At 43.5% G+C, this 27158-nt stretch overlaps 1 protein-coding gene across 2 annotated transcripts in view; it reads left to right on the top strand.

The window, feature by feature from the left end:
• retreg1 (reticulophagy regulator 1) overlaps positions 1-27158 on the top strand; it is a 77208-nt gene that overhangs the window by 19396 nt on the left and 30654 nt on the right. The window contains exon 1 of one of the 2 annotated variants that reach the window (XM_014139112.2): positions 25717-25977. The exons of the other annotated variant lie outside the window; for it this stretch is intronic. Within the exon in view, the coding sequence (XP_013994587.1) occupies positions 25946-25977 (32 nt within the window). The 5' untranslated portion in view covers positions 25717-25945. Of the gene's footprint in view, positions 1-25716; positions 25978-27158 lie in introns of those variants that run through there. 2 annotated transcript variants of the gene reach the window in all.

The following is a 27158-nucleotide window of genomic DNA, read 5'->3' as shown; positions in this document are numbered from 1 at the left end:
CTTGACTAAAGCCTGTGTGTGCATGTACTCTGACAACTCAACAGTATACACATTGGCTGCAGCAGTAAATAAATAACTGACACCATTAACATAGAGCTCTAGGTAGTTTTAGAACGGGTAACTAGCAATAGGCTGGTGCTAAATATCGCAAACTAAAAGCATAATTTTTGGGACAAATAACAAGTTGAAGAGACTGAACTGCTGGGTATCACCATAGATGGCAAGCTATCATAGTCAAAACTTATAGACTCAATGGTTACTAAAATGGGAAGAGGTCTGTCCATGATCTCTGCTTTCTTTCTTGATATCTCAGTCAACCATATAGGTCATACAGGATAGAAAGATATACAGTACCAGTCCAAAGTTTGGACACACCTACTCATTCCAGGGTTTTTCTTTATTTTTACTATTTTCTACATTGTAGAATAGTTGTGAAGACATCAACACTATGACATAACACACATGGAATCATGTAGTAACCAAAAATGTGTTAAACAAATAAAAATATATTTTCTATTTGAGATTCTTCAAACTTCCGACTTCAACTGTATATTTGAGATTCTTCAAGGTAGCCACCCTTTGCCTTGATGACAGCTTTGCACACTCTTGGCATTCTCTCAATCAGCTTCATGAGGTAGTCACTTGGATTGCATTTCAACTAACAGGTGTGCCTTGGTTAAAAGTTCATTTGTGGAATTTCTTTCATTAATGCGTTTGAGCCAATCAGTTGTGTTGTGACAAGGTAGGGGTGGTATACAGAATATAGCCCTATTTGGCAAAAGACCAAGTCCATATGGCAAGAACAGCTCAAATAAATAAAGAGAAATGACAATCCATCATTACTTTAAGACATGAAGGTCAGTCAATATGGAAAATGTAAGAACTCTGAAAGTTTCTTCAAGTGCAATCGCAAAAACCATCAAGCGCTATGATGAAACTGGCTCTCATGAGGACTGCCACAGGAAAGACCCAGATTTACCTCTGCTGCAGAGGATAAGTTCATTAGAGTTACCAGCCTCAGAAATTGCAGCCCAAATAATTGCTTCACAGAGTTCAAGTAACAGACACATCTCAACATCAACTGTTCAGAGGAGGCTGCGTGCACCCTGCTATAGGTAGTCTCATATCTTAGTCTTCCCAACCTTGGCAACCCTGTAGGTTGCAGCTTATCAAAAATTCCAACGGTTGGATATCCCCACTCTTGGCTCATCGCGCTCTAGCGACTTCTTGTGGCGGGCCGGGCAATGCAGGATGACTTCGGTGGTCAGTTGAATGGTGTTTCCTCCGACACGTTGGTGCAGCTGGCTTCCGGGTTAAGCGAGCGGGTGTTAAGAAGCATAGTTTGGCGGGTCATGTTTCGAAGGATGCATGACTCGATCTTCACCTCTCCCGAGCCCGTTGGGGAGTTGCAGCAATGAGACAAGATCGTAATCATGAAATTGTGGAGAAAAAAGGGGGTAAAAATACATTTTACATAAAAAATTGGTTTCCCTAACCGCAAAACTAGACGGTTGTTCATTGACTATGTAAATAAATGGGACAACTTGGCCTGCAGCATCACGTAAATTTGCACAAAGATGCATTTAGAGACCGAAGCCCTCAATTGCAGTGAATGGGACAAGCCAGATATCATAATAGATACCTATGATGCTTTGCCTTGTTGGTATTCCAGAATCGCCTCATAATGGTGGGCTGCTGGGCCGCCAAGCCTCTATCTCCTGTCTGACATTTAGCTGTTGAGATGATTGTGTTGGTGTCATCTGCCGCTGTCCGTCAGACAAAGTTGCGTTGTGGGTAATTGTAAAGCGGGCTCCGGGTCTGGCGGGGCTTAGTTGGAGATTAGCCGGGTCAGAATGGCCGCTGACAGCTGGGGGCTGGGATGGAGAGGAGTAGGAGAAGGAAAATAATATTGTTGTCTGTGTGATCAACCTGGTCTCAAGGCAATTCGTAGGATTTGGTTCCTCAATCTGCTCCCTTCATTTAGTATGATATACACTGAGGGGCGGTTTCACAGACACAGATTAAGCCTAATCATATTCTTAATTGCATTATTAAACTTGACTAACTGAAATGGCATTTCTCAGACATGGTTTAAAATAGTCTCAGATTTGCTCTAGTCTAGATTTAAAAAGTCTGATTTCCAGAATGACCGTTAGAGTTTTTTAAACTTTATTTTAGATTTTCAGATAGTACAACCCCAACCCCTCATTTTCCCACCCACCGATACATCCATCCATCCCCTCTCCCTCCCTCCCCTACGAAAGAAACAAATAGAAACAAACAGTCATAGAAACAAAAACAATGGGAAAAAAAGTTCAATAAAAATGCTTTCGCATTTGCCTGATGCGTGGTAGCATTCTGGTCTAGGGGAAGTACCCCAAAAATGACAGTGACCGGGTTGGGGCTAACAGTTGTATTACACATATGTGAGAATGCCTCAAAAATGGGGTCCCAGAGGCCACTCAAAGATTGGCATGACCAAAACATGTGTCCCACAGTTTCTGGACTCTGGTGGCATCTCAAACACTTGGGGTCAACATTTGGGTATATTTTTGCCAATCTGTCATTTGAGTAATGGGGATGGTGCAAAAACTTAAACTGAATACATTTACATTTTACATTTAAGTCATTTAGCAGACGCTCTTATCCAGAGCGACTTACAAATTGGTGGATTCACCTTATGATATCCAGTGGAACAACCACTTTACAATAGTGCATCTAAATCTTTTAGGGGGGGGGGTAGAAGGATTACTTTATCCTATCCTAGGTATTCCTTAAAGAGGTGGGGTTTCAGGTGTCTCCGGAAGGTGGTGATTGACTCCGCTGTCCTGGCGTCGTGAGGGAGCTTGTTCCACCATTGGGGTGCCAGAGCAGCGAACAGTTTTGACTGGGCTGAGCGGGAACTGTGCTTCCTCAGAGGTAGGGAGGCGAGCAGGCCAGAGGTGGATGAACGCAGTGCCCTTGTTTGGGTGTAGGGCCTGATCAGAGCCTGAAGGTACGGAGGTGCCGTTCCCCTCACAGCTCCGTATGCAAGCACCATGGTCTTGTAGCGGATGCGAGCTTCAACAGGAAGCCAGTGGAGAGAGCGGAGGAGCGGGGTGACGTGAGAGAACTTGGGAAGGTTGAACACCAGATGGGCTGCGGCGTTCTGGATGAGTTGTAGGGGTTTAATGGCACAGGCAGGGAGCCCAGCCAACAGCGAGTTGCAGTAATCCAGACAGGAGATGACAAGTGCCTGGATTAGGACCTGCGCCGCTTCCTGTGTGAAGCAGGGTCGTACTCTGCGAATGTTGTAGAGCATGAACCTACAGGATCGGGTCACCGCCTTGATGTTAGTAGAGAACGACAGGGTGTTGTCCAGGGTCACGCCAAGGTTCTTAGCACTCTGGGAGGAGGACACAATGGAGTGTAAACCCATACCTTATGCAAAATGATGATGTGTGGTGTTAAACGGAACCCAAACCGGCTGCGCGCGTGCGCCATCGTGTGCCATTGTGCATACATTTATTTTGTCCCCCCTCACCAAACACGATCACGACACGCAGGTTAAAATATCAAAACAAACTGAACCAATTATATACTGCTCAAAAAATAAAGGTAACACTTAAACAACACATCCTAGATCTGAATGAAAGAAATAATCTTATTAAAAACTTTTTTCTTTACATAGTTGAATGTGCGGACAACAAAAATCACACAAAAATAATCAATGGAAATCCAATTTATCAACCCATGGAGGTCTGGATTTGGAGTCACACTCAAAATGAAAGTGGAAAACCACACTACAGGCTGATCCAACTTTGATGTAATGTCCTTAAAACAAGTCAAAATGAGGCTCAGTAGTGTGTGTGGCCTCCACGTGCCTGTATGACCTCCCTACAACGCCTGGGCATGCTCCTGATGAGGTGGCGGATGGTCTCCTGAGGGATCTCCTCCCAGACCTGGGCTAAAGCATCCGCCAACTCCTGGACAGTCTGTGGTGCAACGTGGCGTTGGTGGATGGAGCGAGACATGATGTCCCAGATGTGCTCAATTGGATTCAGGTCTGGGGAACGGGCGGGCCAGTCCATAGCATCAATGCCTTCCTCTTGCAGAAACTGCTGACACACTCCAGCCACATGAGGTCTAGCATTGTCTTGCATTAGGAGGAACCCAGGGCCAACCGCACCAGCATATGGTCTCACAAGGGGTCTGAGGATCTCATCTCGGTACCTAATGGCAGTCAGGCTACCTCTGGCAAGCACATGGAGGGCTGTGCGGCCCCCCAAAGAAATGCCACCCCACACCATGACTGACCCACCGCCAAACCGGTCATGCTGGAGGATGTTGCAGGCAGCAAAACGTTCTCCACGGCGTCTCCAGACTCTGTCACGTCTGTCACGTGCTCAGTGTGAACCTGCTTTCATCTGTGAAGAGCACAGGGTGCCAGTGGCGAATTTGCCAATCTTGGTGTTCTCTGGCAAATGCCAAACGTCCTGCACGGTGTTCGGCTGTAAGCACAACCCCCACCTGTGGATGTCGGGCCCTCATACCACCCTCATGGAGTCTGTTTCTGACCGTTTGAGCAGACACATGCACATTTGTGGCCTGCTGGAGGTCATTTTGCAGGGCTCTGGCAGTGCTTCTCCTGCTCCTCCTTGCACAAAGGCGGAGGTAGCGGTCCTGCTGCTGGGTTGTTGCCCTCCTACGGCCTCCTCCACATCTCCTGATGTACTGGCCTGTCTCCTGGTAGCGCCTCCATGCTCTGGACACTACGCTGACAGACACAGCAAACCTTCTTGCTACAGCTCGCATTGATGTGCCATCCTGGATGAGCTGCACTACCTGAGCCACTTGTGTGGGTTGTAGACTCCGTCTCATGCTACCACTAGAGTGAAATCACCACCAGCATTCAAAAGTGACCAAAACATCAGCCACGAAGCATAGGAACTGAGAAGTGGTCTGTGGTCCCCACCTGTAGAACCACTCCTTTATTGGGGGTGTCTTGCTAATTGCCTATAATTTCCACCTGTTTTTATTCCATTTGCACAACAGCATGTGAAATTTATTGTCAATCAGTGTTGCTTCCTAAGTGGACAGTTTGATTTCACAGAAGTGTGATTGACTTGGAGTTACATTGTGTTGTTTAAGTGTTCCCTTTATTTTTTTGAGCAGTGTATTAATTTGGGGACAGGTCGAAAAGCATTGAACATTTGTGGCAATTTTGCTTGTTAGCTTGCACTTGCTAGCATCAGAAAATATAACTATTTTCTATTTTAGCCCTTGGCAACGCAGACGCTCGTTGGTGCACACGAGAAGTGTGGGTGCAATAATTGAATAACATAGATTTCTAAAATGATTTTGCACGCGACGCGAGCGGCGTGGTCAGCCTATTAGGTTCTAATGTTGAGTAAATAACTCACGGACACTAGAGAAGCTGAACCAAGTTTAATTCTTTCCAAAGGGTCGATACAGCTGTAATTCAGACACAGACATGGCTTCCCCCGTGGTGGTATTCATACCCCACATTGGGTGGAGTCTCCTCCTTATCGCTAAACATCGCATCATTCTTGCTAAGCAGGGAACTAAGTGATATGAGCCTTCAATGGTTTCTCCCCTTCACCCAAGCTCCATTATGGCACCCCTCATGTCTCTTTTGTAACCAATGTTCCTATACTTCTGAGTATAACAATGTTTGAAGTTTAACCCCGAATCCAACAGTGGATACGCAAAATGCTTTGTTGCCATATATCATCGGGTAGCTCAACACCCATGGCTGGCTCCTATGCAGATTTTGTATTTGCTAAGGAAGGCGGATTAATGTTCTGTATTATGTCGTATAATCTGGAGATTGTGCCCTTCAGATAAGGGTTAAGATCTAAGCACCTCTCGACTGGACACTTAGTAGGCTCGAGTGGAAACGTGAAGGAGGACACTTTTTGTTAGGTTTAACTTATAACCAGAGAATGTCCCAAAACCTTGTAGCATGTCCAAGAGATAGGGTATAGACTCCACAGGGTTAGGGATGCATAAAATAAGATTATCTGCATATAAGGACACCTTGTGAGTTATGTTGCCCTTTAATATTCCATTAATCCTCTCCTCCGCTCGCTGTGCGATAGCAAGAGGCTCAATAGCCATATCAAATAGGAAAGGGGATAAACAGCAACCCTGCCTGGCCCCCCTGTGGAGAGGAAAGTAGCTGGAGGTAATGTTGTTGGTGCGAACAGAAGCCACTGGGGACGAGTACAAAATCGTAATCCAGGAAGGAATGACTAAACCCAAATCTCTCTAGTTCTGTAAATAGATATTCCCACTCAACCCGGTCAAAAGCCTTTTCAGCATCAAGAGAGATGCTCCATTTGTTCGGTGGAAAGATTGTCAAATTCCGATTGGTGTAGCAGTCTCTCTAGAGTTCAGGAGTCGAAGAAGAGGCATATCTGTTGTCCACATCTAGAATGAGTTGAGATAGCTTGTTTGTTGTCATACGCTGTGTATGAAATAATTTGGCACCTTAGATATGCTTTTAACGACTCCCACACAGTGGAGTGAGACACGTCAGGGGTGCAGTTGATCTGTAAAAAGACATCAATGTGAGTTGATATGTATTTTTTAAAGGCACTACAGGATAGTAGTAGTGGGTCAAGTCACCACGGTAGAGCTCTATCCAGGGCTCTACTGAGAAACAGATGCCTCACATGTCCTCAACATGGCAGCTTCATTATAGAGTACCCGCAAAACACCAGTCTCAACGTCAACAGAGAAGAGGTGACTCCGGGATGCTGGCCTTCTATGCAGAGTTGCAAAGAAAAAGCCATATCTCAGACTGGCCAATAAAAAGAAAAGATTGAGATGGGCAAAAGAACACAGACACAGGACAGAGGAACTCTGCCTAGAAGGCCAGTATCCGGAGTCGCCTCTTCACTGTTGACGTTGAGACTGGTGTTTTGCAGGTACTATTTAATGAAGCTGCCAGTTGAGGACTTGTGAGGCATCTGTTTCACAAACTAGACACTCTAATGTACTTGTCCTCTTGCTCAGTTGTGCACCGGGGCCTCCTACTCCTCTTTCTATTCTGGTTAGAGCCAGTTTGCGCTGTTCTGTGAAGGGAGTAGGCCATTTTGAGCCTGTAATCGAACCCACAAATGTTGATGCCCCCAGATACTCAACTAGTCTAAAGGTGGCCAGTTTTATTGCTTCTTTAATAAGGGACAACAGTTTTCAACTGTGCTAAAATAATTGCAAAAGGGTTTTCTAATGATCAATTAGCCATTTAAAATGACAAACTAGGATTAGCTAACACAATGTGCCATTGGAACACAGAGGTGAGGGTTGCTGATATTGGGCCTCTGTACGCCTATGTAGATATTCCATTAAAAAAAAAAAAAAAATCATAATAAAATCAGCCGTTTGCAGCTACAATAGTCATTTACAACATTAACAGTGTCTACACTGTATTTCTGATCAATGTGATGTTATTTGAATGGACAAAAAAATGTGCTTTTCTTTCTAAGTGACCCCAAACGTTTGAACGGTAGTGTACATATACATTCTCACACACACACACACACACACACACACACACACACACACACACACACACACACACACACACACACACACACACACACACACACACACACATATATATATTGTGGCAAACCTCTTCAAAGTTAGGAGCGTTTGTCACAAATTAAGTGGGAAACTGTCACCAAAGTCAGCCCAGAATGAAAGTTCTTTCGAACATGACAGTACCTGTGTGTTTGTTTCGCTGTCCTGGTCCACCCAGGCCGCAGGTAAGGTCAAGGATAGCAGGGTTCGGTACACAAATCTGGTTCTCGGTAGGTCCAGGTCTAAACGCCAACAGGTAAGTCCAAAACAGTCCAGCTCGTACACGGTAAATCCAGCCAATGTAGATTGTCTCTTTCTCTATGGTTCATAGATCCTTCCCGCCCTCTCTCTCTCTTCCTGGTTTTTCTTGACCTTTTATCTGTGGGTCGGCTCCACCTTCTGAGGGTTCCCCTTGCTTCTGGGAATTGTAGTTTTGGCAAGTCGGCCATTTTGTGATCTGTAGTTCTGATCGGGGTGGCCATTTTAGTGATCGGGCAGAGCCCGTTTATTAGTTCTGCCCTCACATATCTGCCATTTATCAATCGACCCCCTTCTTTGCTACACAATATATATATATATATATATATACTGCTCAAAAAAATAAAGGGAACACTTAAACAACACAATGTAACTCCAAGTCAATCACACTTCTGTGAAATCAAACTGTCCACTTAGGAAGCAACACTGATTGACAATACATTTCACATGCTGTTGTGCAAATGGAATAGACAACAGGTGGAAATTATTGGCAATAAGCAAGACACCCCCAATAAAGGAGTGGTTCTGCAGGTGGATACCACAGACCGCTTCTCAGTTCCTATGCTTCCTGGCTGATGTTTTGGTCACTTTTGAATGCTGGCGGTGCTTTCACTCTAGTGGTAGCATGAGACGGAGTCTACAACCCACACAAGTGGCTCAGGTAGTGCAGCTCATCCAGGATGGCACATCAATGCGAGCTGTGGCAAGAAGGTTTGCTGTGTCTGTCAGCGTAGTGTCCAGAGCATGGAGGCGCTACCAGGAGACAGGCCAGTACATCAGGAGACGTGGAGGAGGCCGTAGGAGGGCAACAACCCAGCAGCAGGACTGCTACCTCCACCTTTGTGCAAGGAGGAGCAGGAGGAGCACTGCCAGAGCCCTGCAAAATGACCTCCAGCTGGCCACAAATGTGCATGTGTCTGCTCAAACGGACTCCATGAGGGTGGTATGAGGGCCCGACGTCCACAGGTGGGGTTGTGCTTACAGCCCAACACCGTGCAGGACGTTTGGCATTTGCCAGAGAACACCAAGATTGGTAAATTCGCCACTGGCGCCCTGTGCTCTTCACAGATGAAAGCAGGTTCACACTGAGCATGTGACAGACGTGACAGAGTCTGGAGACGCCGTGGAGAACGTTCTGCTGCCTGCAACATCCTCCAGCATGACCGGTTTGGCGGTGGGTCAGTCATGGTGTGGGGTGTCATTTCTTTGGGGGGCCGCACAGCCCTCCATGTGCTCGCCAGAGGTAGCCTGACTGCCATTGGGTACCGAGATGAGATCCTCAGACCCCTTGTGAGACCATATGCTGGTGCGGTTGGTCCTGGATTCCTCCTAATGCAAGACAATGCTAGACCTCATTTGGCTGGAGTGTGTCAGCAGTTCCTGCAAGAGGAAGGCATTGATGCTATGGACTGGCCCGACCGTTCCCCAGACCTGAATCCAATTGAGCACATCTGGGACATCATGTCTCGCTCCATCCACCAACGCCACGTTGCACCACAGATTGTCCAGGAGTTGGCGGATGCTTTAGTCCAGGTCTGGGAGGAGATCCCTCAGGAGACCATCCGCCACCTCATCAGGAGCATGCCCAGGCGTTGTAGGGAGGTCATACAGGCACGTGGAGGCCACACACACTACTGAGCCTCATTTTGACTTGTTTTAAGGACATTACATCAAAGTTGGATCAGGCTGTAGTGTGGTTTTCCACTTTAACCTCTATGGGCTAGGTGGGACGCTAGCGTCCCCCCCGTGGTGCACTCCATCAACAGCAGGTGCATTTCAAGAGCGGCAAATTTGAAACCAAATAAATGTCAAAATTCAAATTTTTCAAACATACAACTATCTTACACCCTTTGAAAGATAAACATCTCCTTAATCTAACCACGTCGTCCGATTTCAAAAAGGTTTTACGGCGAAAGCATAAAGTTAGATTATGTTAGGAGAGTACATTGACAATAGCTGTGTGTAATGTTTTGTCAATTCAAAGACAGGGACACCAAAACCATAAAACCAGCTAAAATGATGCACTAACCTTTTACAATCTCCATCAGATGACACTCCTAGGACATTATGTTAGACAATGCATGCATTTTTAGTTCTATCAAGTTCATATTTATATCCAAAAACAGCGTTTTACTATGGCATTGATGTTGAGGAAATCGTTTCCCTCCAATAACCGGCAGTCAAGTCAGCACCACAAATTAAATAATTAAAATTAGAAAACATTGGTAAAATATTATATTGTCATTTAAAGAATTATAGATTTACATCTCTTGAACGCAATCAACTTGCCAGATTTAAAAATAACCTTACTGGGAAATCACACTTTGCAATAATCTGAGCACTGCGCCCAGAAAAATACGCGTTGCGATACAGACTAGCCGCCATGTTGGGGAGATCTAAAATCGAAAATACTATGTAAATAATCCATTACCTTTGATTCTCTTCATCAGATGTCACTTCCAGGTATCACAGGTCCATAACGAATGTAGTTTTGTTCAAAAAAGCTCATCATTTATGTCCAAAAATCTCCGTCTTGTTAGCACATGATCTAAGCCCGCCGGACTTCACTTCATGAACGAGGGGAAAAAATATATCTTACGTTCGTTCAAACATGTCAAACGTTGTATAGCTTAAATCATTAGGGCCTTTTTAACCAGAACATGAATAATATTCAAGGTGGACGAATGCATTCTCTTTTATAACGTATTGGAACGAGGGTACCCAACATGAACTCGCGCCAGAGTCTAATCGGCCATCACCGTTCCATGGCTCTTGTTCGGTCAGATCTCACAGTAAAAGACTCAAAACACTTTGTAAAGGCTGGTGACATCTAGTGGAAGCAATAGGAAGTGCCAAAACATTAATCAACCCCTGTGTGTTTCAATGGCATAGGCTTAAAGGTAATTCAACACATCAGGTATCCACTTCCTGTCAGAAAATGTCTCAGGGTTTTGCCTGCCAAATGAGTTCTGTTATACTCACAGACACCATTCAAACAGTTTTAGAAACTTTAGGGTGTTTTCTATCCATATATAATAAGTATATGCATATTCTAGTTACTGGGTAGGATTAGTAACCAGATTAAATCGGGTACGTTTTTTTTCCAGCCGTGAAAATACTGCCCCCTAGCCCCAACAGGTTAATTTTGAGTGTGACTCCAAATCCAGACCTCCATGGGTTGATAAATTGGATTTCCATAGATTATTTTTGTGTGATTTTGTTGTCAGCACATTCAACTATGTAAAGAAAAAAGTATTTAATAAGATTATTTCTTACATTCAGATCTAGGATGTGTTGTTTAGGTGTTCCCTTTATTTTTTGGAGCAGTGTATATATATATATACACATATATACATATATACATACAGACACACACACACACACGTACTCTAAAAACATTTAATTAAATAAGTAAATAGGAAAACAAAATGTGTATAAATGTAACCCCCTGCTGAACATCCTAACAAGCCAGAACACCGAAAAATGACTGACTGTAGTTAATACACGTCCTGCAGTGTTCGCTCGGCTATACAACCTGCAAACCCATGCCAGCCGCCACCAGGGCGGTGTGCCCTGACCAACCAGTCAAATAGTAAATAATAATACACATGGTCCTTTGGGAGGTTAAACTTGTATGTATTAAGCATGCTCACAGTATGTTAGTAGGGTATCTTATTAAGGCATGGAAAAAGAGTCGCTACCTAAGGCTAGCGACTAGGCTAATTATTACCACGCCACCTAGCACCGTAGCTGTACAGCCGCAGCTAGTTGGCAAAAACTAATTGTGCCATGTACTGTAAATAAAATATTATTCAAACTATATTGTCCTTGTGAGAACATGTCACCCTATACATACCGTTGTCTCTGATTGGAAGCCATACTTAGGCAGCCTGTTTTCCTTTGGGGGTTGTGGGTAGTTGTTTTCCGTTATAGTCTTTGTACCTGACGGGACTGTGTTGGTCGGTTTTGTTATTTTGTCAAGTGTCATCATTAAAACATTGAAAATGATCACTATCCACGCTGCGTCTTGGTCTCCCTTTTACGACCCCTGTGACAGAACTACCCACCACCAACGGATCAAGCAGCGTGCATTCTCGAGGAGGAAGAGCAGGACCCAGCAGTATGGTTCAGAGGAGTGGACCTGGGAGGAGATCTTAGATGGGCCAGGACCCTGGACAAGCCCTGGGGAGTATCGCCGTCCGCAGTGGAAGATAGAGGCAGCGAAGGCGGAATGACGATACTGGGAGGAGCGGCTAGGCAGGCAAGAAGAGGCCGAGAGGCAGCGCCCCAAAATGTATTGGGGGGGGCACTAGGAGAGATTGGCGAAGGCGAGGTTAAGACCTGAGCCAACTCCCCGTGCTTACCGTGGGGAGCGAGTGACGGTAGAAGCACCGTGTTATGTGGAGGTGCACACGGTGTCACCCATGCGCACTCACAGCCCGGTGCGCTCGGTGTAAACTTCCTCACCGTTGCCGTGCTAGAGTTGGCCGGCAGCCAGGGAGAAGTGCACCGGTTCAACGTGTCTGGTCTCCGGTGCGTCTCCTCGGCCCAGGTTATCCTGCGCCAGCTCTACGCACTGTAACCTCAGTTCACCAGCTCAACCCAGTGCGGCCTATTCCAGCTTCCCGCCCTTGCTGGGCTATGGTTAAGATTGAGCCAGGACGGGTTGTGCCAGCCCTAAGCGCCAGACCTCCAGTGCGCCTCCAAGGCCCAGTGTACCCTGTGCCTGCTCCGCGCACTCTCCCTACAGTGCGCCACCATAGCCCAGTACGTCCTGTGCCTGCTCCTCGCACTCTTCCTCCAGTATGCCTCAATAGCCCAGTACGGCCGGTGCCTGCTTTGAGCACGCAGTCCTCAGTGCGTCTCCCCAGTCTGGTGAGACCGGTTCCAGCTCCCCGTAGGAAGCCTCCAGTGATGATCAATGGTCCGAAGCCTCCAACGATAATCCATGGCATGAAGCCTCCAGTGATGATCCTTGGCCCGGAGCCTGTAGGGTTAATCCATGGCACAAAGCCTCCAGTGATGATCCATGGCCCGGAGCCTGTAGGGATGATCCATGGCACAAAGCCTCCAGTGATGATCCATGGCCCGGAGCCTGTAGGGATGATCCATGGCACAAAGCCTCCAGTGGTGATCCATGGCGCGGAACCAGTAGTGATGATCCATGGCACGGGCCTGCAGCGAAGGTCCCCGGTCCGGAACCTACAGAGACGCTCTCCAGTCCGGAGCCTCCAGCGACGGCCTGCAGCCCAGATCCTCCAGCGGTGGTCTACAGTACAGAGCTTCCGGTAAGGATCTACAGTCCGATTCCTCCGATAATGATCCACAGGCCAGGGTTACAGAAGCGGAGGGATCTGCGGGCGGAACGGGGGTTACGCCATGATCCGGAGCCACCTCCGTTGCTGGAGGATCGGAGGCAGAGGAGGGGTCTGGGTGTAGCGCATGAGCCACCATAGACGTTTGTCACCTCCCCTTCCCTCCCTTTGTGTTTGAGGTTGTTTTTGTTGGGTTTTTGTTTGGGTACAGTCAGGGTCTGCACCTTCGAGGGGGGGGGGGGGGTACTGTCACGTCCTGACCAGTGAAAGAGGTAATTTGCCATAGAAGTATGGTCAGGGCGTGGCAGGGGGTTTGTTTTGGATGTATTTTGGGTTTTCTGTTTCTATGTGGGTTTTTCTAGTATTCTATTTCTATGTTTTGTTTTCCATGTTTTGGCCGGGTATGGTTTCCAATCAGAGGCAGGTGTCTTTCGTTGTCTCTGATTGGAAGCCATACTTAGGCAGCCTGTTTTCCTTTGGGGGTTGTGGGTAGTTGTTTTCCGTTATAGTCTTTGTACCTGACGGGACTGTGTTGGTCGGTTTTGTTATTTTGTCAAGTGTCATCATTAAAACATTGAAAATGAGCACTATCCACGCTGCGTCTTGGTCTCCCTTTTACGACCCCTGTGACAATAACTGGTGACTGGATGAATAATTGTCATTATTTTTGCAGCAGGGTGGAGGCACGTTTCTAATCAAGATATGAATTCACTAGTTGGTCCCTGGTCGTGTTAGCACGTCTAGTGCAGGGTCAGAGTATGTGCCCACAATGGCTAGTTAGTATTATGTCGCCTGTCCTGTGGATGTAGGTGCACGACAATGTATTCTTTGGCCTTTTTTGGGTCTAAGAATGTCTTCTGCTCGCCGGAGGGAGTAGTGATCTTCAGTACAGCTGGGTAAAGAATGCCGAACTTGGTGTCCAGACAGCGGTGTAGGGGTCTATGTCCTCATGGTTTTACGTGTTTAAACTCTCTTGGGTAGGAGGCAGTAAACCCAATGTAAACTGCCTGTTACTCAGGCCCTAGGATATGCATATAATTGGTGGTATTGGGCAGAAAACACTCTAAAGTTTACAAAACTGTTAAAATAATGTCTGTGAGTATATTTTTGATGTGGGTACTTTTCTATTGAATGCCTTTACAGTATGTAAATGCTTAGGACCCAGATTGCAGTTCCTATGGCTTCCACTAGATGTCAACAGTCTTTAGACATTGTTTCAGGCTTGTATTCTGAAAAATCAGGAAGAATGAGACCATTCCTTCAGTGGACTATAGAATGAACCAGAGCTGTTTGGCGTGTGTGACCGATTGCGCACCGTTCGTTGTTTTTCCTTTCTATTGACGACGCTATTGTCCGGTTTAAATATTATTGATTATTTAGACAATAGACAACCTGAGGATTAATTATAAACATTGTTTGACATGTTTTGACGAACTTTACCGGTTATTAGGATGTATTCGTCTGTATGTCGTGACCACCTTTGAGCCAGTGGATTACCGAACAAAATGCGCCAACAAAACTGAGTTTTTGGGTCATAGAGGGACTTTATCAAACAAAACGAACATTTATTGTGTAACAGGGACTCTTGTGACTGCAACCATATGAAGATCATCAAAGCTAAGTGATTCATTTTATCACTATTTCTGACTTTTGTAATTCCTTTACTTGGTTGTAAAATGTTTGGATGCTTTTGTAAGCGGGGCGCCGTCTTCAGATAATCGCATGGTATGCATTCGCCGTAAAGTATTTTTTAAATCTGACACAGCGGCTGGATTAACAAGAAGTTAATCTTTAATCCGATATATAACACTTGTATTTTTATGAATGTTTAATTTGTCTATTTCTGTATTTTGAATTTGGCGCTCTGCAATTTCACCGGATGTTGGCCAGGTGGAACGCTAGCCTCCCACCTGCCCATAAGAAGTTTTAATACGTTTTACGTACACACTTTATTCAAATATTTATAAAATGCATATTGTTATATTTGGTAGCACTTATTTGTTTTTTCTTCACCTCCAACCTCTTTCGATGCGTGGAACGGATGTGGGTGAGGCTAGGTCTACTTAAGGGTGCTAATTAAAAAAAACTCACAAAAGCACTGACGAAGGCCGTGAGGCCGATACGTAAAGCTTATTAAAGATCAGTGATACTATCAAGAGCAGTGTGCGGGTTCCTTTTTCCTTCTACTTTGAAGAATCTAAAATATAACATATATTTTGATTTGTTTAACACTTTTTTGGTTACTACATAATTCCATGTGTTATTTCCTAGTTTTGAAATGTTCACAAATACAAATAATAATCAAAATAAAGGAAAACCCTTGAATGAGTAGGTGTGTCCAAACTTTTGACAGGTACTGTGTATATTGTAGCCTAGTGGCGGATTTAGGTATAGGCGACATGGGCAGTCGCCCAGGGCGACTAGGGGCGAAATCGGAATGGTGACATTTTCGCGATCGGTTTTCTATCGCTCCTTTGTATGTCACGTCAATGATATCATGTCACCGTGTGGGACTGTGGGTCAATTAACCTTGTCGGAGTGGGCGCCCTGATTCTAGTTTATGAGCTAGGCAGGCGCTGAAGGGGGGGTTCGTCCAGGGAGCCATACAAGCTAGAACCGCCATTGTTGGAGCCAAGCACATTATTATATCCTTTGGACTCAGCTAACCAAAAGCTTGATGATTAGTTGAATCAGGAGCATTACTGCAGGGCTGCAACAAAAACATGCACATCCTTTAGATCCCCATGTAGGAAGAGGATTAGGAAACACTGCTCTATATGGTGACCTTAATCTCAGCACCCTTCCACCTCCTCTTGCCCCTGTAGCTGATCTGAAATGGCTAGCTAGTTAGGGGTGTGCTAGTTGCGTAGAAGAAAAGGACAAATGTTACCCCTTGAATCTTGGGGGTAACATTTGCAGGATTCATACGCAAACACAGGATCATCAGGCTCGGGCGAGTGCCCCATTTATTGTCTGGTAATGAAGCAAATAATGTAGCTGGGTGATCAAGTTAGGCTCAGTTGATAAGAATTGGCATTTCAGTGACGTCACGTGCTCTGAGACCTTGAAGTAGTTGTTTCCCTTGCTGTGCAAAGGTTGCAGCTTTTGTGACGTGACTGCTAATGCTTATTCATAGGTGACATGTGTTAATGTGTTCAGAGTGTCCCTGGTTCAAGACCAGGGATGGAAGCAATACTGTTTACACCCCTATGACTAAATCTCTGTTGGTCAATTTCTTCAACAGATGATTAGGTCTATATAATTATCAAACATACATTAGTAATGGAAAGGAAACACAGACTCTTTAAGTATTAAAATACTCCTTTAGTAATACAATTGTAGGCAGAAGTTATATAATAGCTCTCCCCAGGTTCTGCAAAATGTCTAAGACATCCTGTAACTCATATAGCCTCTCCCAGTCCTCCTCGCGTGAGTTTCCCTGGCAACAACATTTTAATAAATCTAACCTCCCCCTGACAGCAGCAACCATCTTATCAGCAATTAAAAGCTCAGAAGTGGGTTTGACCGAAACTTGACCTTTCATCAGTATAGAGTCATAACAAGGTGAACGAGTCCAAGCATCTTCTGACAGGTGGTTGTTTTCTTCAGGCCTGCGGTAGCCTTGAGTTGTCAGAAAACCAATCGTATTCGCAGAACCTCAGATAGCCAGGTGGGGCCCAGACAGGAGGAGTATGAACGTACTGTAGATGGTTTCCGTCTTCTGATAGTATCTGAAGGGCACAACACTCAAAACAGGTTTTAACACACACACAGAGGTCTCTTGAAGAGGACACCTTACAGTTTATCAAAACACAATTTATTAACCCTTTAAGAGGTATGAGGCCTTGGTTTAACCCTCTTCATCTCCTAATTTACTACTTCTACTAAAGTGGTCCAAGTAGTCTCTAAGGTTTTCTCTAGAATCAGCTGTACCTAACATCAACCATTAGGACACAGAACACAATACTGGTTCTGGGGCAGCTCTTACTGCACGTTTTTACACCACCAAATTACTTTGTAGCAAGGTGCTGTTTATCAGTAGCCCTGCTTACTTCCCTCCTCCATCCAAATAGTTGCTGCCAATCAGCTTTGCCTGTATTGATCACAAGACTCTATGCTCAAGGACTTCCAGGTACTAAGATATTGGAGACTTGAGGGAGCATGTAAAAAAGCCACTAAAATAGCCCACTCCTTGCAGAGTAGTACTTCATAGAATGATAGGAACCTGATAATGTTTTTTCTTTATGTCTCATCCAAATGGGCTCACTAAAATACAATAGTAATTCTATGTTCAGTGAACAAAAATCTAAACGCAACATGTAAAAATGTCAAATATTTTACTGAGTTACTGTTCATATAAGGAAATCAGTCAATTGAAATAAATTCATTAGGCCCTAATTTATGGATTTCCCATGACAGGGAATATACATATGCATCTGTTGGTCACAGATAAAAAAATAAAAAAAAATAATAAATGTTTTAAAGGTAGGGGCGTGGATTAGAAAACCAGTCAGTATCTGGTGTGACCACCATTTGCCTCATGCAGTGCGACACATCTCCTTTGGAGAGAGTTGATCAGGCTGTTGATTGTGGCCTGTGGAATGTTATCCCACTCCTCAATGGCTGTGCGAAGTTGCTGGATATTGGTGGGAACTGGAACACGCTGTCATACTCGTCGATCCAGAGCATCCCAAATATGATCAATGGATGACGTGTCTGAGTATGCAGGCCATGGAAGAACTGGGACATTTTCACCTTCCAGAATTGTGTACAGACCCTTACGACATGGGGCCATGCATTATCATGCTGAAACATAAGGTGATGGCGGTGGATGAATGGCACGACAATGGGTCTTAGGATCTCGTCACAGTTTCTCTGTGCATTCAAATTGCCATCGATAAAATGCAATTGTGTTCGTGTCCATAGCTTATGCCTGCCAATACGATAATCCCACCGCCACCATGGGGCACTCTGTTCACAACGTTGACATCAGCAAACCGCTCGCCCATACACGCTGTTGGCCATCTGCCCAGTACCGTTGAAACCGGGATTAATCTGTGAAGAACACACTTCTCCAGCGTGCCAATAGCCATTGAAGGTGATCATTTTCCCACTGAAGTCGGTTACAACGCCGAACTGCAGTCAGGTCAAGATCCTGGTGAGGACGACGAGCATGCAGATGAGCTTCCCTGACACGGTTTCTGACAGTTTGTGTATAAATTATTTGGTTGTGCAAACCCACAGTTTCATCAGCTGTCCGGGTGGCTCATCTCAGCAGGTGAAGAAGCCGGATGTGGAGGTACTGGACTGGCATGATTACACGTGGTCTGCGCTTCTGAGGCCTATTGGACTTACTGCCAAATTCTCTAAAATGCTGTTGGCTTATGGTAGAGAAATTAACATTAAATTCTTTGGCAACAGCTCTGGTGGACATTCCTGCAGTCAACATGCCAATTGCTTGCGCCCTCAAAACTTGAGACATCTGTGGCATTGTGTAGTGTGTTAGAATTGCACATTTTAGAGTGGCCTTTTATTGTCCCCAGCACAAGGTGCACCTGTATAATGATCATGCTGTTTAATAAGCTTCTTGACATGCCACACCTGCCAGGTAAATGGATTATCTTGGCAAATGAGAAATGCTCACTAACAGGGATGTAACAAATTTGTGCACAACATTTGCGAGAAATAATATTTTATGTGCATATGGAACATTTCTGGGACCTTTTATTTCAGCTCATGAAACAGGGGACCAACACTTTACATGTTGCGTAAATATTTTTGTTCAATTTCTGTGAACTTTTATTTCAGCTCATGAAACAGGTGACCAACAATTTACATGTTTCGTAAATATTTTTGTTCAGTATAGTGTAAGTAGTTTTGAATACATAGGAAAAAGCATACAACACACACACGCACGCACACACATACCCCTCTTAATTTTCCATGTTCAGACCATGACATTTATGAGGTCAATTCCACAAATTGTCACGAATCCCACCGAGGTGGCTCCCCTGCCTGTTCGGGCGGCGCTCGGCGGTCGTCGTCGCCGGTCTACTAGCCGCCGCTGATCCCTTTTTCCTTTTCTGCTTGTTCGGTCTTATTGGTTGCACCTGTTCCCTGTTTTGTTTCTTGATTTGTGTTTATTTAAGCCTGTTAGGCCTGCCCAGGTTTGTGCGGGATTATTTCTCTGTTTGTTGTTGGATGTGCTGGCTGGCGCCTTATTTCTCTCCGGACTGTTTTGACCTGTGTTTTTGGGCTGGTCTACTTTGTGACGCGCCCTCTGTTTTTGGCGTGACCGTTTTGTGCCGGAGAAATAAAGACGTTATACTTACCCTCTGCTCTCTGCGCCTGACTCCAACCACCACTCCTAGGAATCCCTGACACAAATAAAATTCCTATCCATGTAAATTCCATCAATTCAATTCAAATTCCATGTCAATGATGTAATTCAGAGTTAATTAAATTCTTCTCAATTCCTATGTTAGTTCAATTTAAAAAAAGAATGTGGATAATTCAATATTATCCCTAACAATTCCACAAATTCCAATTCCCATTCAATTCGTTATGGCTATCGGGCTGATCATGTGAGTGTTCAGACAGCCCAGCTATACAACAAATCCTGAAATTTATTTTGATACTAAACCCATTATGATATGAATTATGATATGAATTGAATTCCAAATATATATATATTTTTTTACAATTCCAATATTTATTCCAGTTCAATAACTAGAAGATTGTTGCAAATCGAATTGAATTCCACGTAAGATATCCACTTCATAAGTGAATTCAAGAATTTTATTTGAATTTAGGGTTGTGGACAAGTGTGGCTCAATTGGTAGAGAACGGTGCTTAGGGTTGTCGATTCAATTCCCATGGGGGACCAATATGAAAACATATGCACTCACTACTGTATGTCGCTCTGGATAATAGTGTCTGCAAAATGATTGGAATTGATTCCAACCCTGATTGTCATACAACAATTTTTATTTTTTATTTATTTTACTTTCATTTAACTAGGCAAGTCAGTTAAGAACAAATTCTGATTTACAATGACGGCCTACCAAGAAGCAAAAGGCCTACTGCTGGGTGGACGGGGGTTGGAATAAAACGTTTAAATGTAGGACAAAACGCACATTAATTAACATTCTATGAGTATTATGTAACTTTGATAGATATCAGTTGAAAAAATTCTAAATATTACTGTTTTGGGTTCATGGCTGCTGGCATGCTGGTGTGTTGAGGAATGCTATCGTTCTGAAGTCAGAGCAGCTGTCGAAATGACGACACAGGCCAGAGATTACGTAACCCTGATCCATGGGCTGCACGTGCCGAGGAAAGAGACAAAAATACCTCCACTCCCAGAAACACCCACGCTTTCACAGCTTTACCTTAGACAAACACAAACAAGCATGCATTTCTTTGTTAGTCTACACCTGTTTTTTACGAAGCATGTGACAAATAACATTTGATATGATGTTTCTTAATGGTCCTATTTACATCCTTTTCTCTGCACACACACGTATTTGAAATCACCCATTGAATAGTGTTTACGCAATATTTCTCAACACCTATTTTTGTCAGTCTTTGTGTGTATACACAACATTTCAAATCACCCATTTACGTCAACAATTTAAATCTTCAATTCAAATCAACATGTAAAACTGGATCTGAGTCATAACGAAAAGTTATCTATAGCGAGCTATTGCTGTCAAGGAATATGACTTGGATGTGTTATATTATGTGATTGAATCATAACACCTGTTACGCTTCGTGCTTCGACCATAAATCTGCTTTGAGATTGGACACACGTGTTGTTTGTTCCCACGACAACTGTGATGTTTGTGGGGTTGTGAAATCTGATATGGCATGCAGTGTGTGTGTGTGTGTGTGTGTGTGTGTGTGTGTGTGTGTGTGTGTGTGTGTGTGACAGAGAGAAACAGAGAGAGTTTGTTTGATTCTGTGTTACAGGAACTGATCCTAAGACAGCAGTTACTTTGAACCCTACAAGCAGCCATTCAGGTCAGAAGACTAGCAGGGCGTGTGCTTCTGAAGGAAACCTGTCATTGGACCAAAAATACTAGTCATGAGTGTTTCGTCACAGTCAAATGATTTGCATAAGTCATTTGGATAAAGAAATCTATAATAAATGGTTGATGTTATAAAAGTGGATGAAACTATACATTTTTTCTGTTACCATGTTTGTCTAATATGTTTTATTTCGTAGTTAAAACATGGTGAAATGTAGCATAAATTGTGCCATAAATACAATACAACACAATCAGGGTTGGGTAGGTTACTATACTGCTCAAAAAAATAAAGGGAACACTTAAACAACACATCCTAGATCTTTATGAAAGAAATAATCCTATTAAATACTTTTTTCTTTACATAGTTGAATGTGCTGACAACAAAATCACACAAAAAGAATCAATGGAAATCCAATTTATCAACCCATGGAGGTCTGGATTTGGAGTCACACTCAAAATGAAAGTGGAAAACCACACTACAGGCTGATCCAACTTTGATGTAATGTCCTTAAAACAAGTCAAAATGAGGCTCAGTAGTGTGTGTGGCCTCCACGTGCCTGTATGACCTCCCTACAACGCCTGGGCATGCTCCTGATGAGGTGGCGGATGGTCTCCTGAGGGATCTCCTCCCAGACCTGGGCTAAAGCATCCGCCAACTCCTGGACAGTCTGTGGTGCAACGTGGCGTTGGTGGATGGAGCGAGACATCATGTCCCAGATGTGCTCAATTGGATTCAGGTCTGGGGAACGGGTGGGCCAGTCCATAGCATCAATGCCTTCCTCTTGCAGGAACTGCTGACACACTCCAGCCACATGAGGTCTAGCATTGTCTTGCATTAGGAGGAACCCAGGGCCAACCGCACCAGCATATGGTCTCACAAGGGGTCTGAGGATCTCATCTCGGTACCTAATGGCAGTCAGGCTACCTCTGGCGAGCACATGGAGGGCTGTGCGGCCCCCCAAAGAAATGCCACCACACACCATGACTGACCCACCGCCAAACCAGTCATGCTGGAGGATGTTGCAGGCAGCAGAACGTTCTCCACGGCGTCTCCAGACTCTGTCACGTCTGTCACGTGCTCAGTGTGAACCTGCTTTCATCTGTGAAGAGCACAGGGTGCCAGTGGCGAATTTGCCAATCTTGGTGTTCTCTGGCAAATGCCAAACGTCCTGCACGGTGTTGGGCTGTAAGCACAACCCCCACCTGTGGATGTCGGGCCCTCATACCACCCTCATGGAGTCTGTTTCTGACCGTTTGAGCAGACACATGCACATTTGTGGCCTGCTGGAGGTCATTTTGCAGGTCTCTGGCAGTGCTTCTCCTGCTCCTCCTTGCACAAAGGTGGAGGTAGCGGTCCTGCTGCTGGGTTGTTGCCCTCCTACGGCCTCCTCCACGTCTCCTGATGTACTGGCCTGTCTCCTGGTAGCGCCTCCATGCTCTGGACACTACGCTGACAGACACAGCAAACCTTCTTGCCACAGCTCGCATTGATGTGCCATCCTGGATGAGCTGCACTACCTGAGCCACTTGTGTGGGTTGTAGACTCCGTCTCATGCTACCACTAGAGTGAAAGCACCGCCAGCATTCAAAAGTGACCAAAACATCAGCTAGGAAGCATAGGAACTGAGAAGTGGTCTGTGGTCCCCACCTGCAGAACCACTCCTTTATTGGGGGTGTCTTGCTAATAGCCTATAATTTCCACCTGTTGTCTATTCCATTTGCACAACAGCATGCGAAATGTATTGTCAATCAGTGTTGCTTCCTAAGTGGACAGTTTGATTTCACAGAGGTGTGATTGACTTGGAGTTACATTGTGTTGTTTAAGTGTTCCCTTTATTTTTTTGAGCAGTGTATATAAATGTAATCCATTAACAGTTACTAGTTACCTGTCCAAAATTGTAATCAGTAATGTAACTTTTGAATTACCCAAACTCAGTAACGTAGTCTGATTACGTTCAGTTACTTTTAGATTACTTTCACCTTAAGCGGCATTAGAAGACAAACATTTATATGACCAATAGAATTACATCTATTGTAGGCGCAAAGAGCAGCAGTGTGATTCACCTCAATGCACTATGTAGATATCAATAATAAATTAGATCCCCACCCGTAGGCTACACCACTATAAAAAACTGTTTTAATATATATTAATTGATTTATTTATATTAATAATTAAATGTTTTATATCAATAATTACATTTTCGTTATCAATCATTCACATTTTAAATCCCAAAATTATTTATCGATATTACAAATTATATGAAAATATGTTATCCACTATGGAAACGGCTTTCCATCGTGGATATTTTGATATTTGATAATTGCATTTTTATATCAATAATTCCCCATAGAATTAAATGGAGAAACACATTTTTTATAATTATTATTATAATTCAATGTATTATATAAAAAATTTGAACTGTTGTTATCGCTATGCAGATATCAAAGTGTGGATATCAAATATCAATTCTTCAAATTTTGATATCAAGGACTCTGTTTATATCAAATATTAGAATTATTGATGTCAATAATTCATTTTTTATATAACGCAATTCATTATCGATATGAATAATCAAATTTTTAGATAAAAAAATATTATTGTTATCAATAATTCAAATATCAAAAGTAGTCCTTGATATCAACATTTGAATAATTGATATAGATAAATACATTTTCACTAATTCAATTTCTATATCATGAATTAGAATTTTTGATATTGATAATGTACTTTTTTATATCAATAATTGGCTAATTCTGGATATATTAGCATATATTTATCATTATTAACACTGAAAACCTATCAGCTTCAAGTGCCTTGAATGTCAAAGAAGTATCACGTCTTCCTGTCAGTGGGAGCAGAACACACACCTTGCACAGTCTTCACATTTTGCTGCCATAAAATTAAATCTAAAAAGGGATTACATTGCGTTTCTTCCCTACCGATCTACACAACCTACTCCACTCCACTCAACTTCTGGCAGCCATTACAGCTGTGAATCATTTTGAATAAGATTCTACCGATATTGCACAAGTCGTAGGGAAACATACAGTGCATTCGGAAAGTATTCAGACCCCATGACTTTTTACACATTTTGTTACATTACAGCCTTATTCTAAAATGGAATAAATAAATGTTTTTCCTGACTCCATAATGACAAAGCGAAAACAGGTTTTTAGAAATGTTTTCAAATCTAAAAATAAAATGTTTACATAAGTATTCAGACCCTTTGCTATGAAACTCAAAATTGAGCTCAGGTGCATCCTGCTTGGTCATCCTTGAGATGTTTCTACAACTTGATTGGAGTCCACTTGTGGTAAATTCAGTTGATTGGACATGATTTGGAAAGGCACACACCTGTCTATATAAGGTCCCTCTGTTGACAGTGTATGTCAGAGCAAAAACCAATCCATGAGGTCGAGAGGAAGACAGGATTGTGTCAAGGCACAGATCTGGGGAAGGGTACCAAAACATTTCTGCAGCATTGAAAGTTCCCAAGAACACAGTGGCCCCATCATTCTTAAATGGTTTGGAACCAACAAGACTCTTCCTAGAACTGTCCGCCCAGCCAAACTGAGCAATCGGGGGAGAAAGGTCTCGGTCAGGGAGGTGCACTTATTGATATAAAAAATTAAATAAATATATGTTAAAACGTCTTTCCATTTTAGCGTTTATTCAAGTTGGATAATCTTTTGATGCCGACAGCAGTCGCACCATTAGAATACATTGCTTGGACTGTGGCCTACAAAAGCCACTTCATGCTCTTTTCCCTTTTTACGTGATCCATCAAACGCACTTGGGTGTGTCATAAAAGTGGTCTCTGAAAAAAGTGGTCTCTAGCTCAGGCAGAACAAACTTAAACCTTTTTTCAATGCTGATTTGAATGTCATTGGGAAAACAGAAAGGTGTCAACGATTTTTTCGCAAACATCCTTTCTGAATTTAAAAGTAATCCTAGAAGTAATCTAGTTGTTCAAAAGTATCTGTAATCTGATTACAAAAATGTAGCTGCTAACGTAACTGATTACAGTTAGTCACAGAACTTAGCCCCATCAATGCTCCTCAACTTAAAATATCCTTAACATTATAAAAAAAGGCCAAAACTACCTAAACATTCATTATCATGTTTGCATAACTTTGCAACATTATGTTTACTCTGCTACGGCTAAATAAAGACTGTAACTGAACTGTTGTTAGCAGGGGAGAGCTAGCATTTGCGCAACTTCTGAGTAGTTTACACCGGATATGGCGTCAACATTTGACAAAGACAACAATGACATGTGCTTGCTTTCTACTTCTGAAACAGATACACCCCCCTCCCACATACACACACACTCACACAAAAAAACCACACACACTCAAAGATATCTGATAAACAGATTGTGCCCCCCCAACTTTACAGAGGGGGGCAGTGACACTGACATAGGGGGGCAGCTCCCACTCTGTCACTGGTGTATTCATACCCCACCCCCCACCCACCACCCTGCCCCAACCTCTCTGTCCTCTTGATAGTTGCCTGATGGAATGCTGTGTGACTTGTGTTATTTTTAGATGGGCCTGGTTGAAATAGTCAAGCTCAGGCTTCATTGAAGATAAACACTAGCTGGTCTCGCGCCGTGTGGCACGTCAACTGTGTCTTGACTTGACCTGAACAATTTGTAGAGCTTTGCTGTGACAGACAAGTACTTATATCCAAAACCACATCTTCTCCGGACTACCTTAATATCGTAACAGAACCAAACTAGGGCTCCTAAGATGTCTCCTGAAGATCGTGGGGCAGGAATGAGGTACATGAGTATGTCTGTTTGTTTTGACATCTTTTGAGTGTGTAATAAGAGAAAGTGAGAGACACTGACAGTCTAACAAACGGTTAAAAGAAGTTTTGAATACGGTTACAGCTTTCTGTTCATGGTGCCTTAAGAAAGTATTCACACCACTTGACTTATTCCATATATTGTTGTGCTATTACTACTTTCTGAAGGCACTGTATGTCAGTGATTTAAAAAAAACAGTCTTCTAGATAAGGTGCTACACTCCTCATGTTACATAGTTGGTTGTGATTATATTGGGTGGCATGCCTTAAGTTTTCCCTCAAGTATAAGCGACAGGATTATGGTATCCATATTGCTAAGAGTTATAGGTATACAATTCACTCTAGTTTTCTCAACTTAAAACCCAACATGGCTAGGCCAATAAACTTGGATTCAAATACACTTAAGCTCTGTAACAGAAAGAAAACAGCTTGTGTTCACTTGGAAAGGTGTCACCATTGTTGCATAAAATGTCACGATATCAGTGATATCAACAGAGCCACATGGGTGCTGTGTGGCTCAGTTGGTAGAGCGTGGCGCATGCAGCGCCAGGGTTGTTGGTTTGATTCCCACGGGGGACCAGTATTAAATATGACAAAAATATATGCACTCACTACTCTAAGTCGCTCTGGATAAGAGTGTCTGCTATAAGACTCAAATAGTAATTTGGGCTCTATCTGGTTTAGACGTGCATGATGACTCTTTTGAAATGGAGGTTTAAGTGAACTGGTCAAGACTTTGCCTTGGGGTTTTGAATAGCAGCCAATATAATTTATCAGATTGACAACAAACCCCCAAAAAGTTCTTGCGGAGGGCCTTTGGCATAAAGATATAAGTTGCATCTGGAGTGTTGCGTCTGGAGTGTTCTCTTGTACACACACACAGACTGGTAAACATTTTGACTCCCTCTGTATATCCCTCGGAAATATGTGGATGCTCTGGATTTTTTGGCCGCCATTCCTCACATTGTTTGGATGTTTGTTAAATATAATTTTTAAGGCGCCGTCACTGGACTCATTAGAGGCTCAGACATGTAGCTCCCTATGTTGTTTTAGAGATTACCAATAGGTTGAAATGACGTGTCTGCCTAACAACTGCTTTGGGTGCCCCTCTGGTCTCTCCATAGGATTGTTGTCATGGAATGATCCCCATGGTTT

This window comes from Salmo salar, chromosome ssa14 (genome assembly GCF_905237065.1).
Source record: "Salmo salar chromosome ssa14, Ssal_v3.1, whole genome shotgun sequence".
Classification (NCBI taxonomy): domain Eukaryota; kingdom Metazoa; phylum Chordata; class Actinopteri; order Salmoniformes; family Salmonidae; genus Salmo; species Salmo salar.
This window is presented reverse-complemented; position numbering and strand designations above follow the sequence as displayed.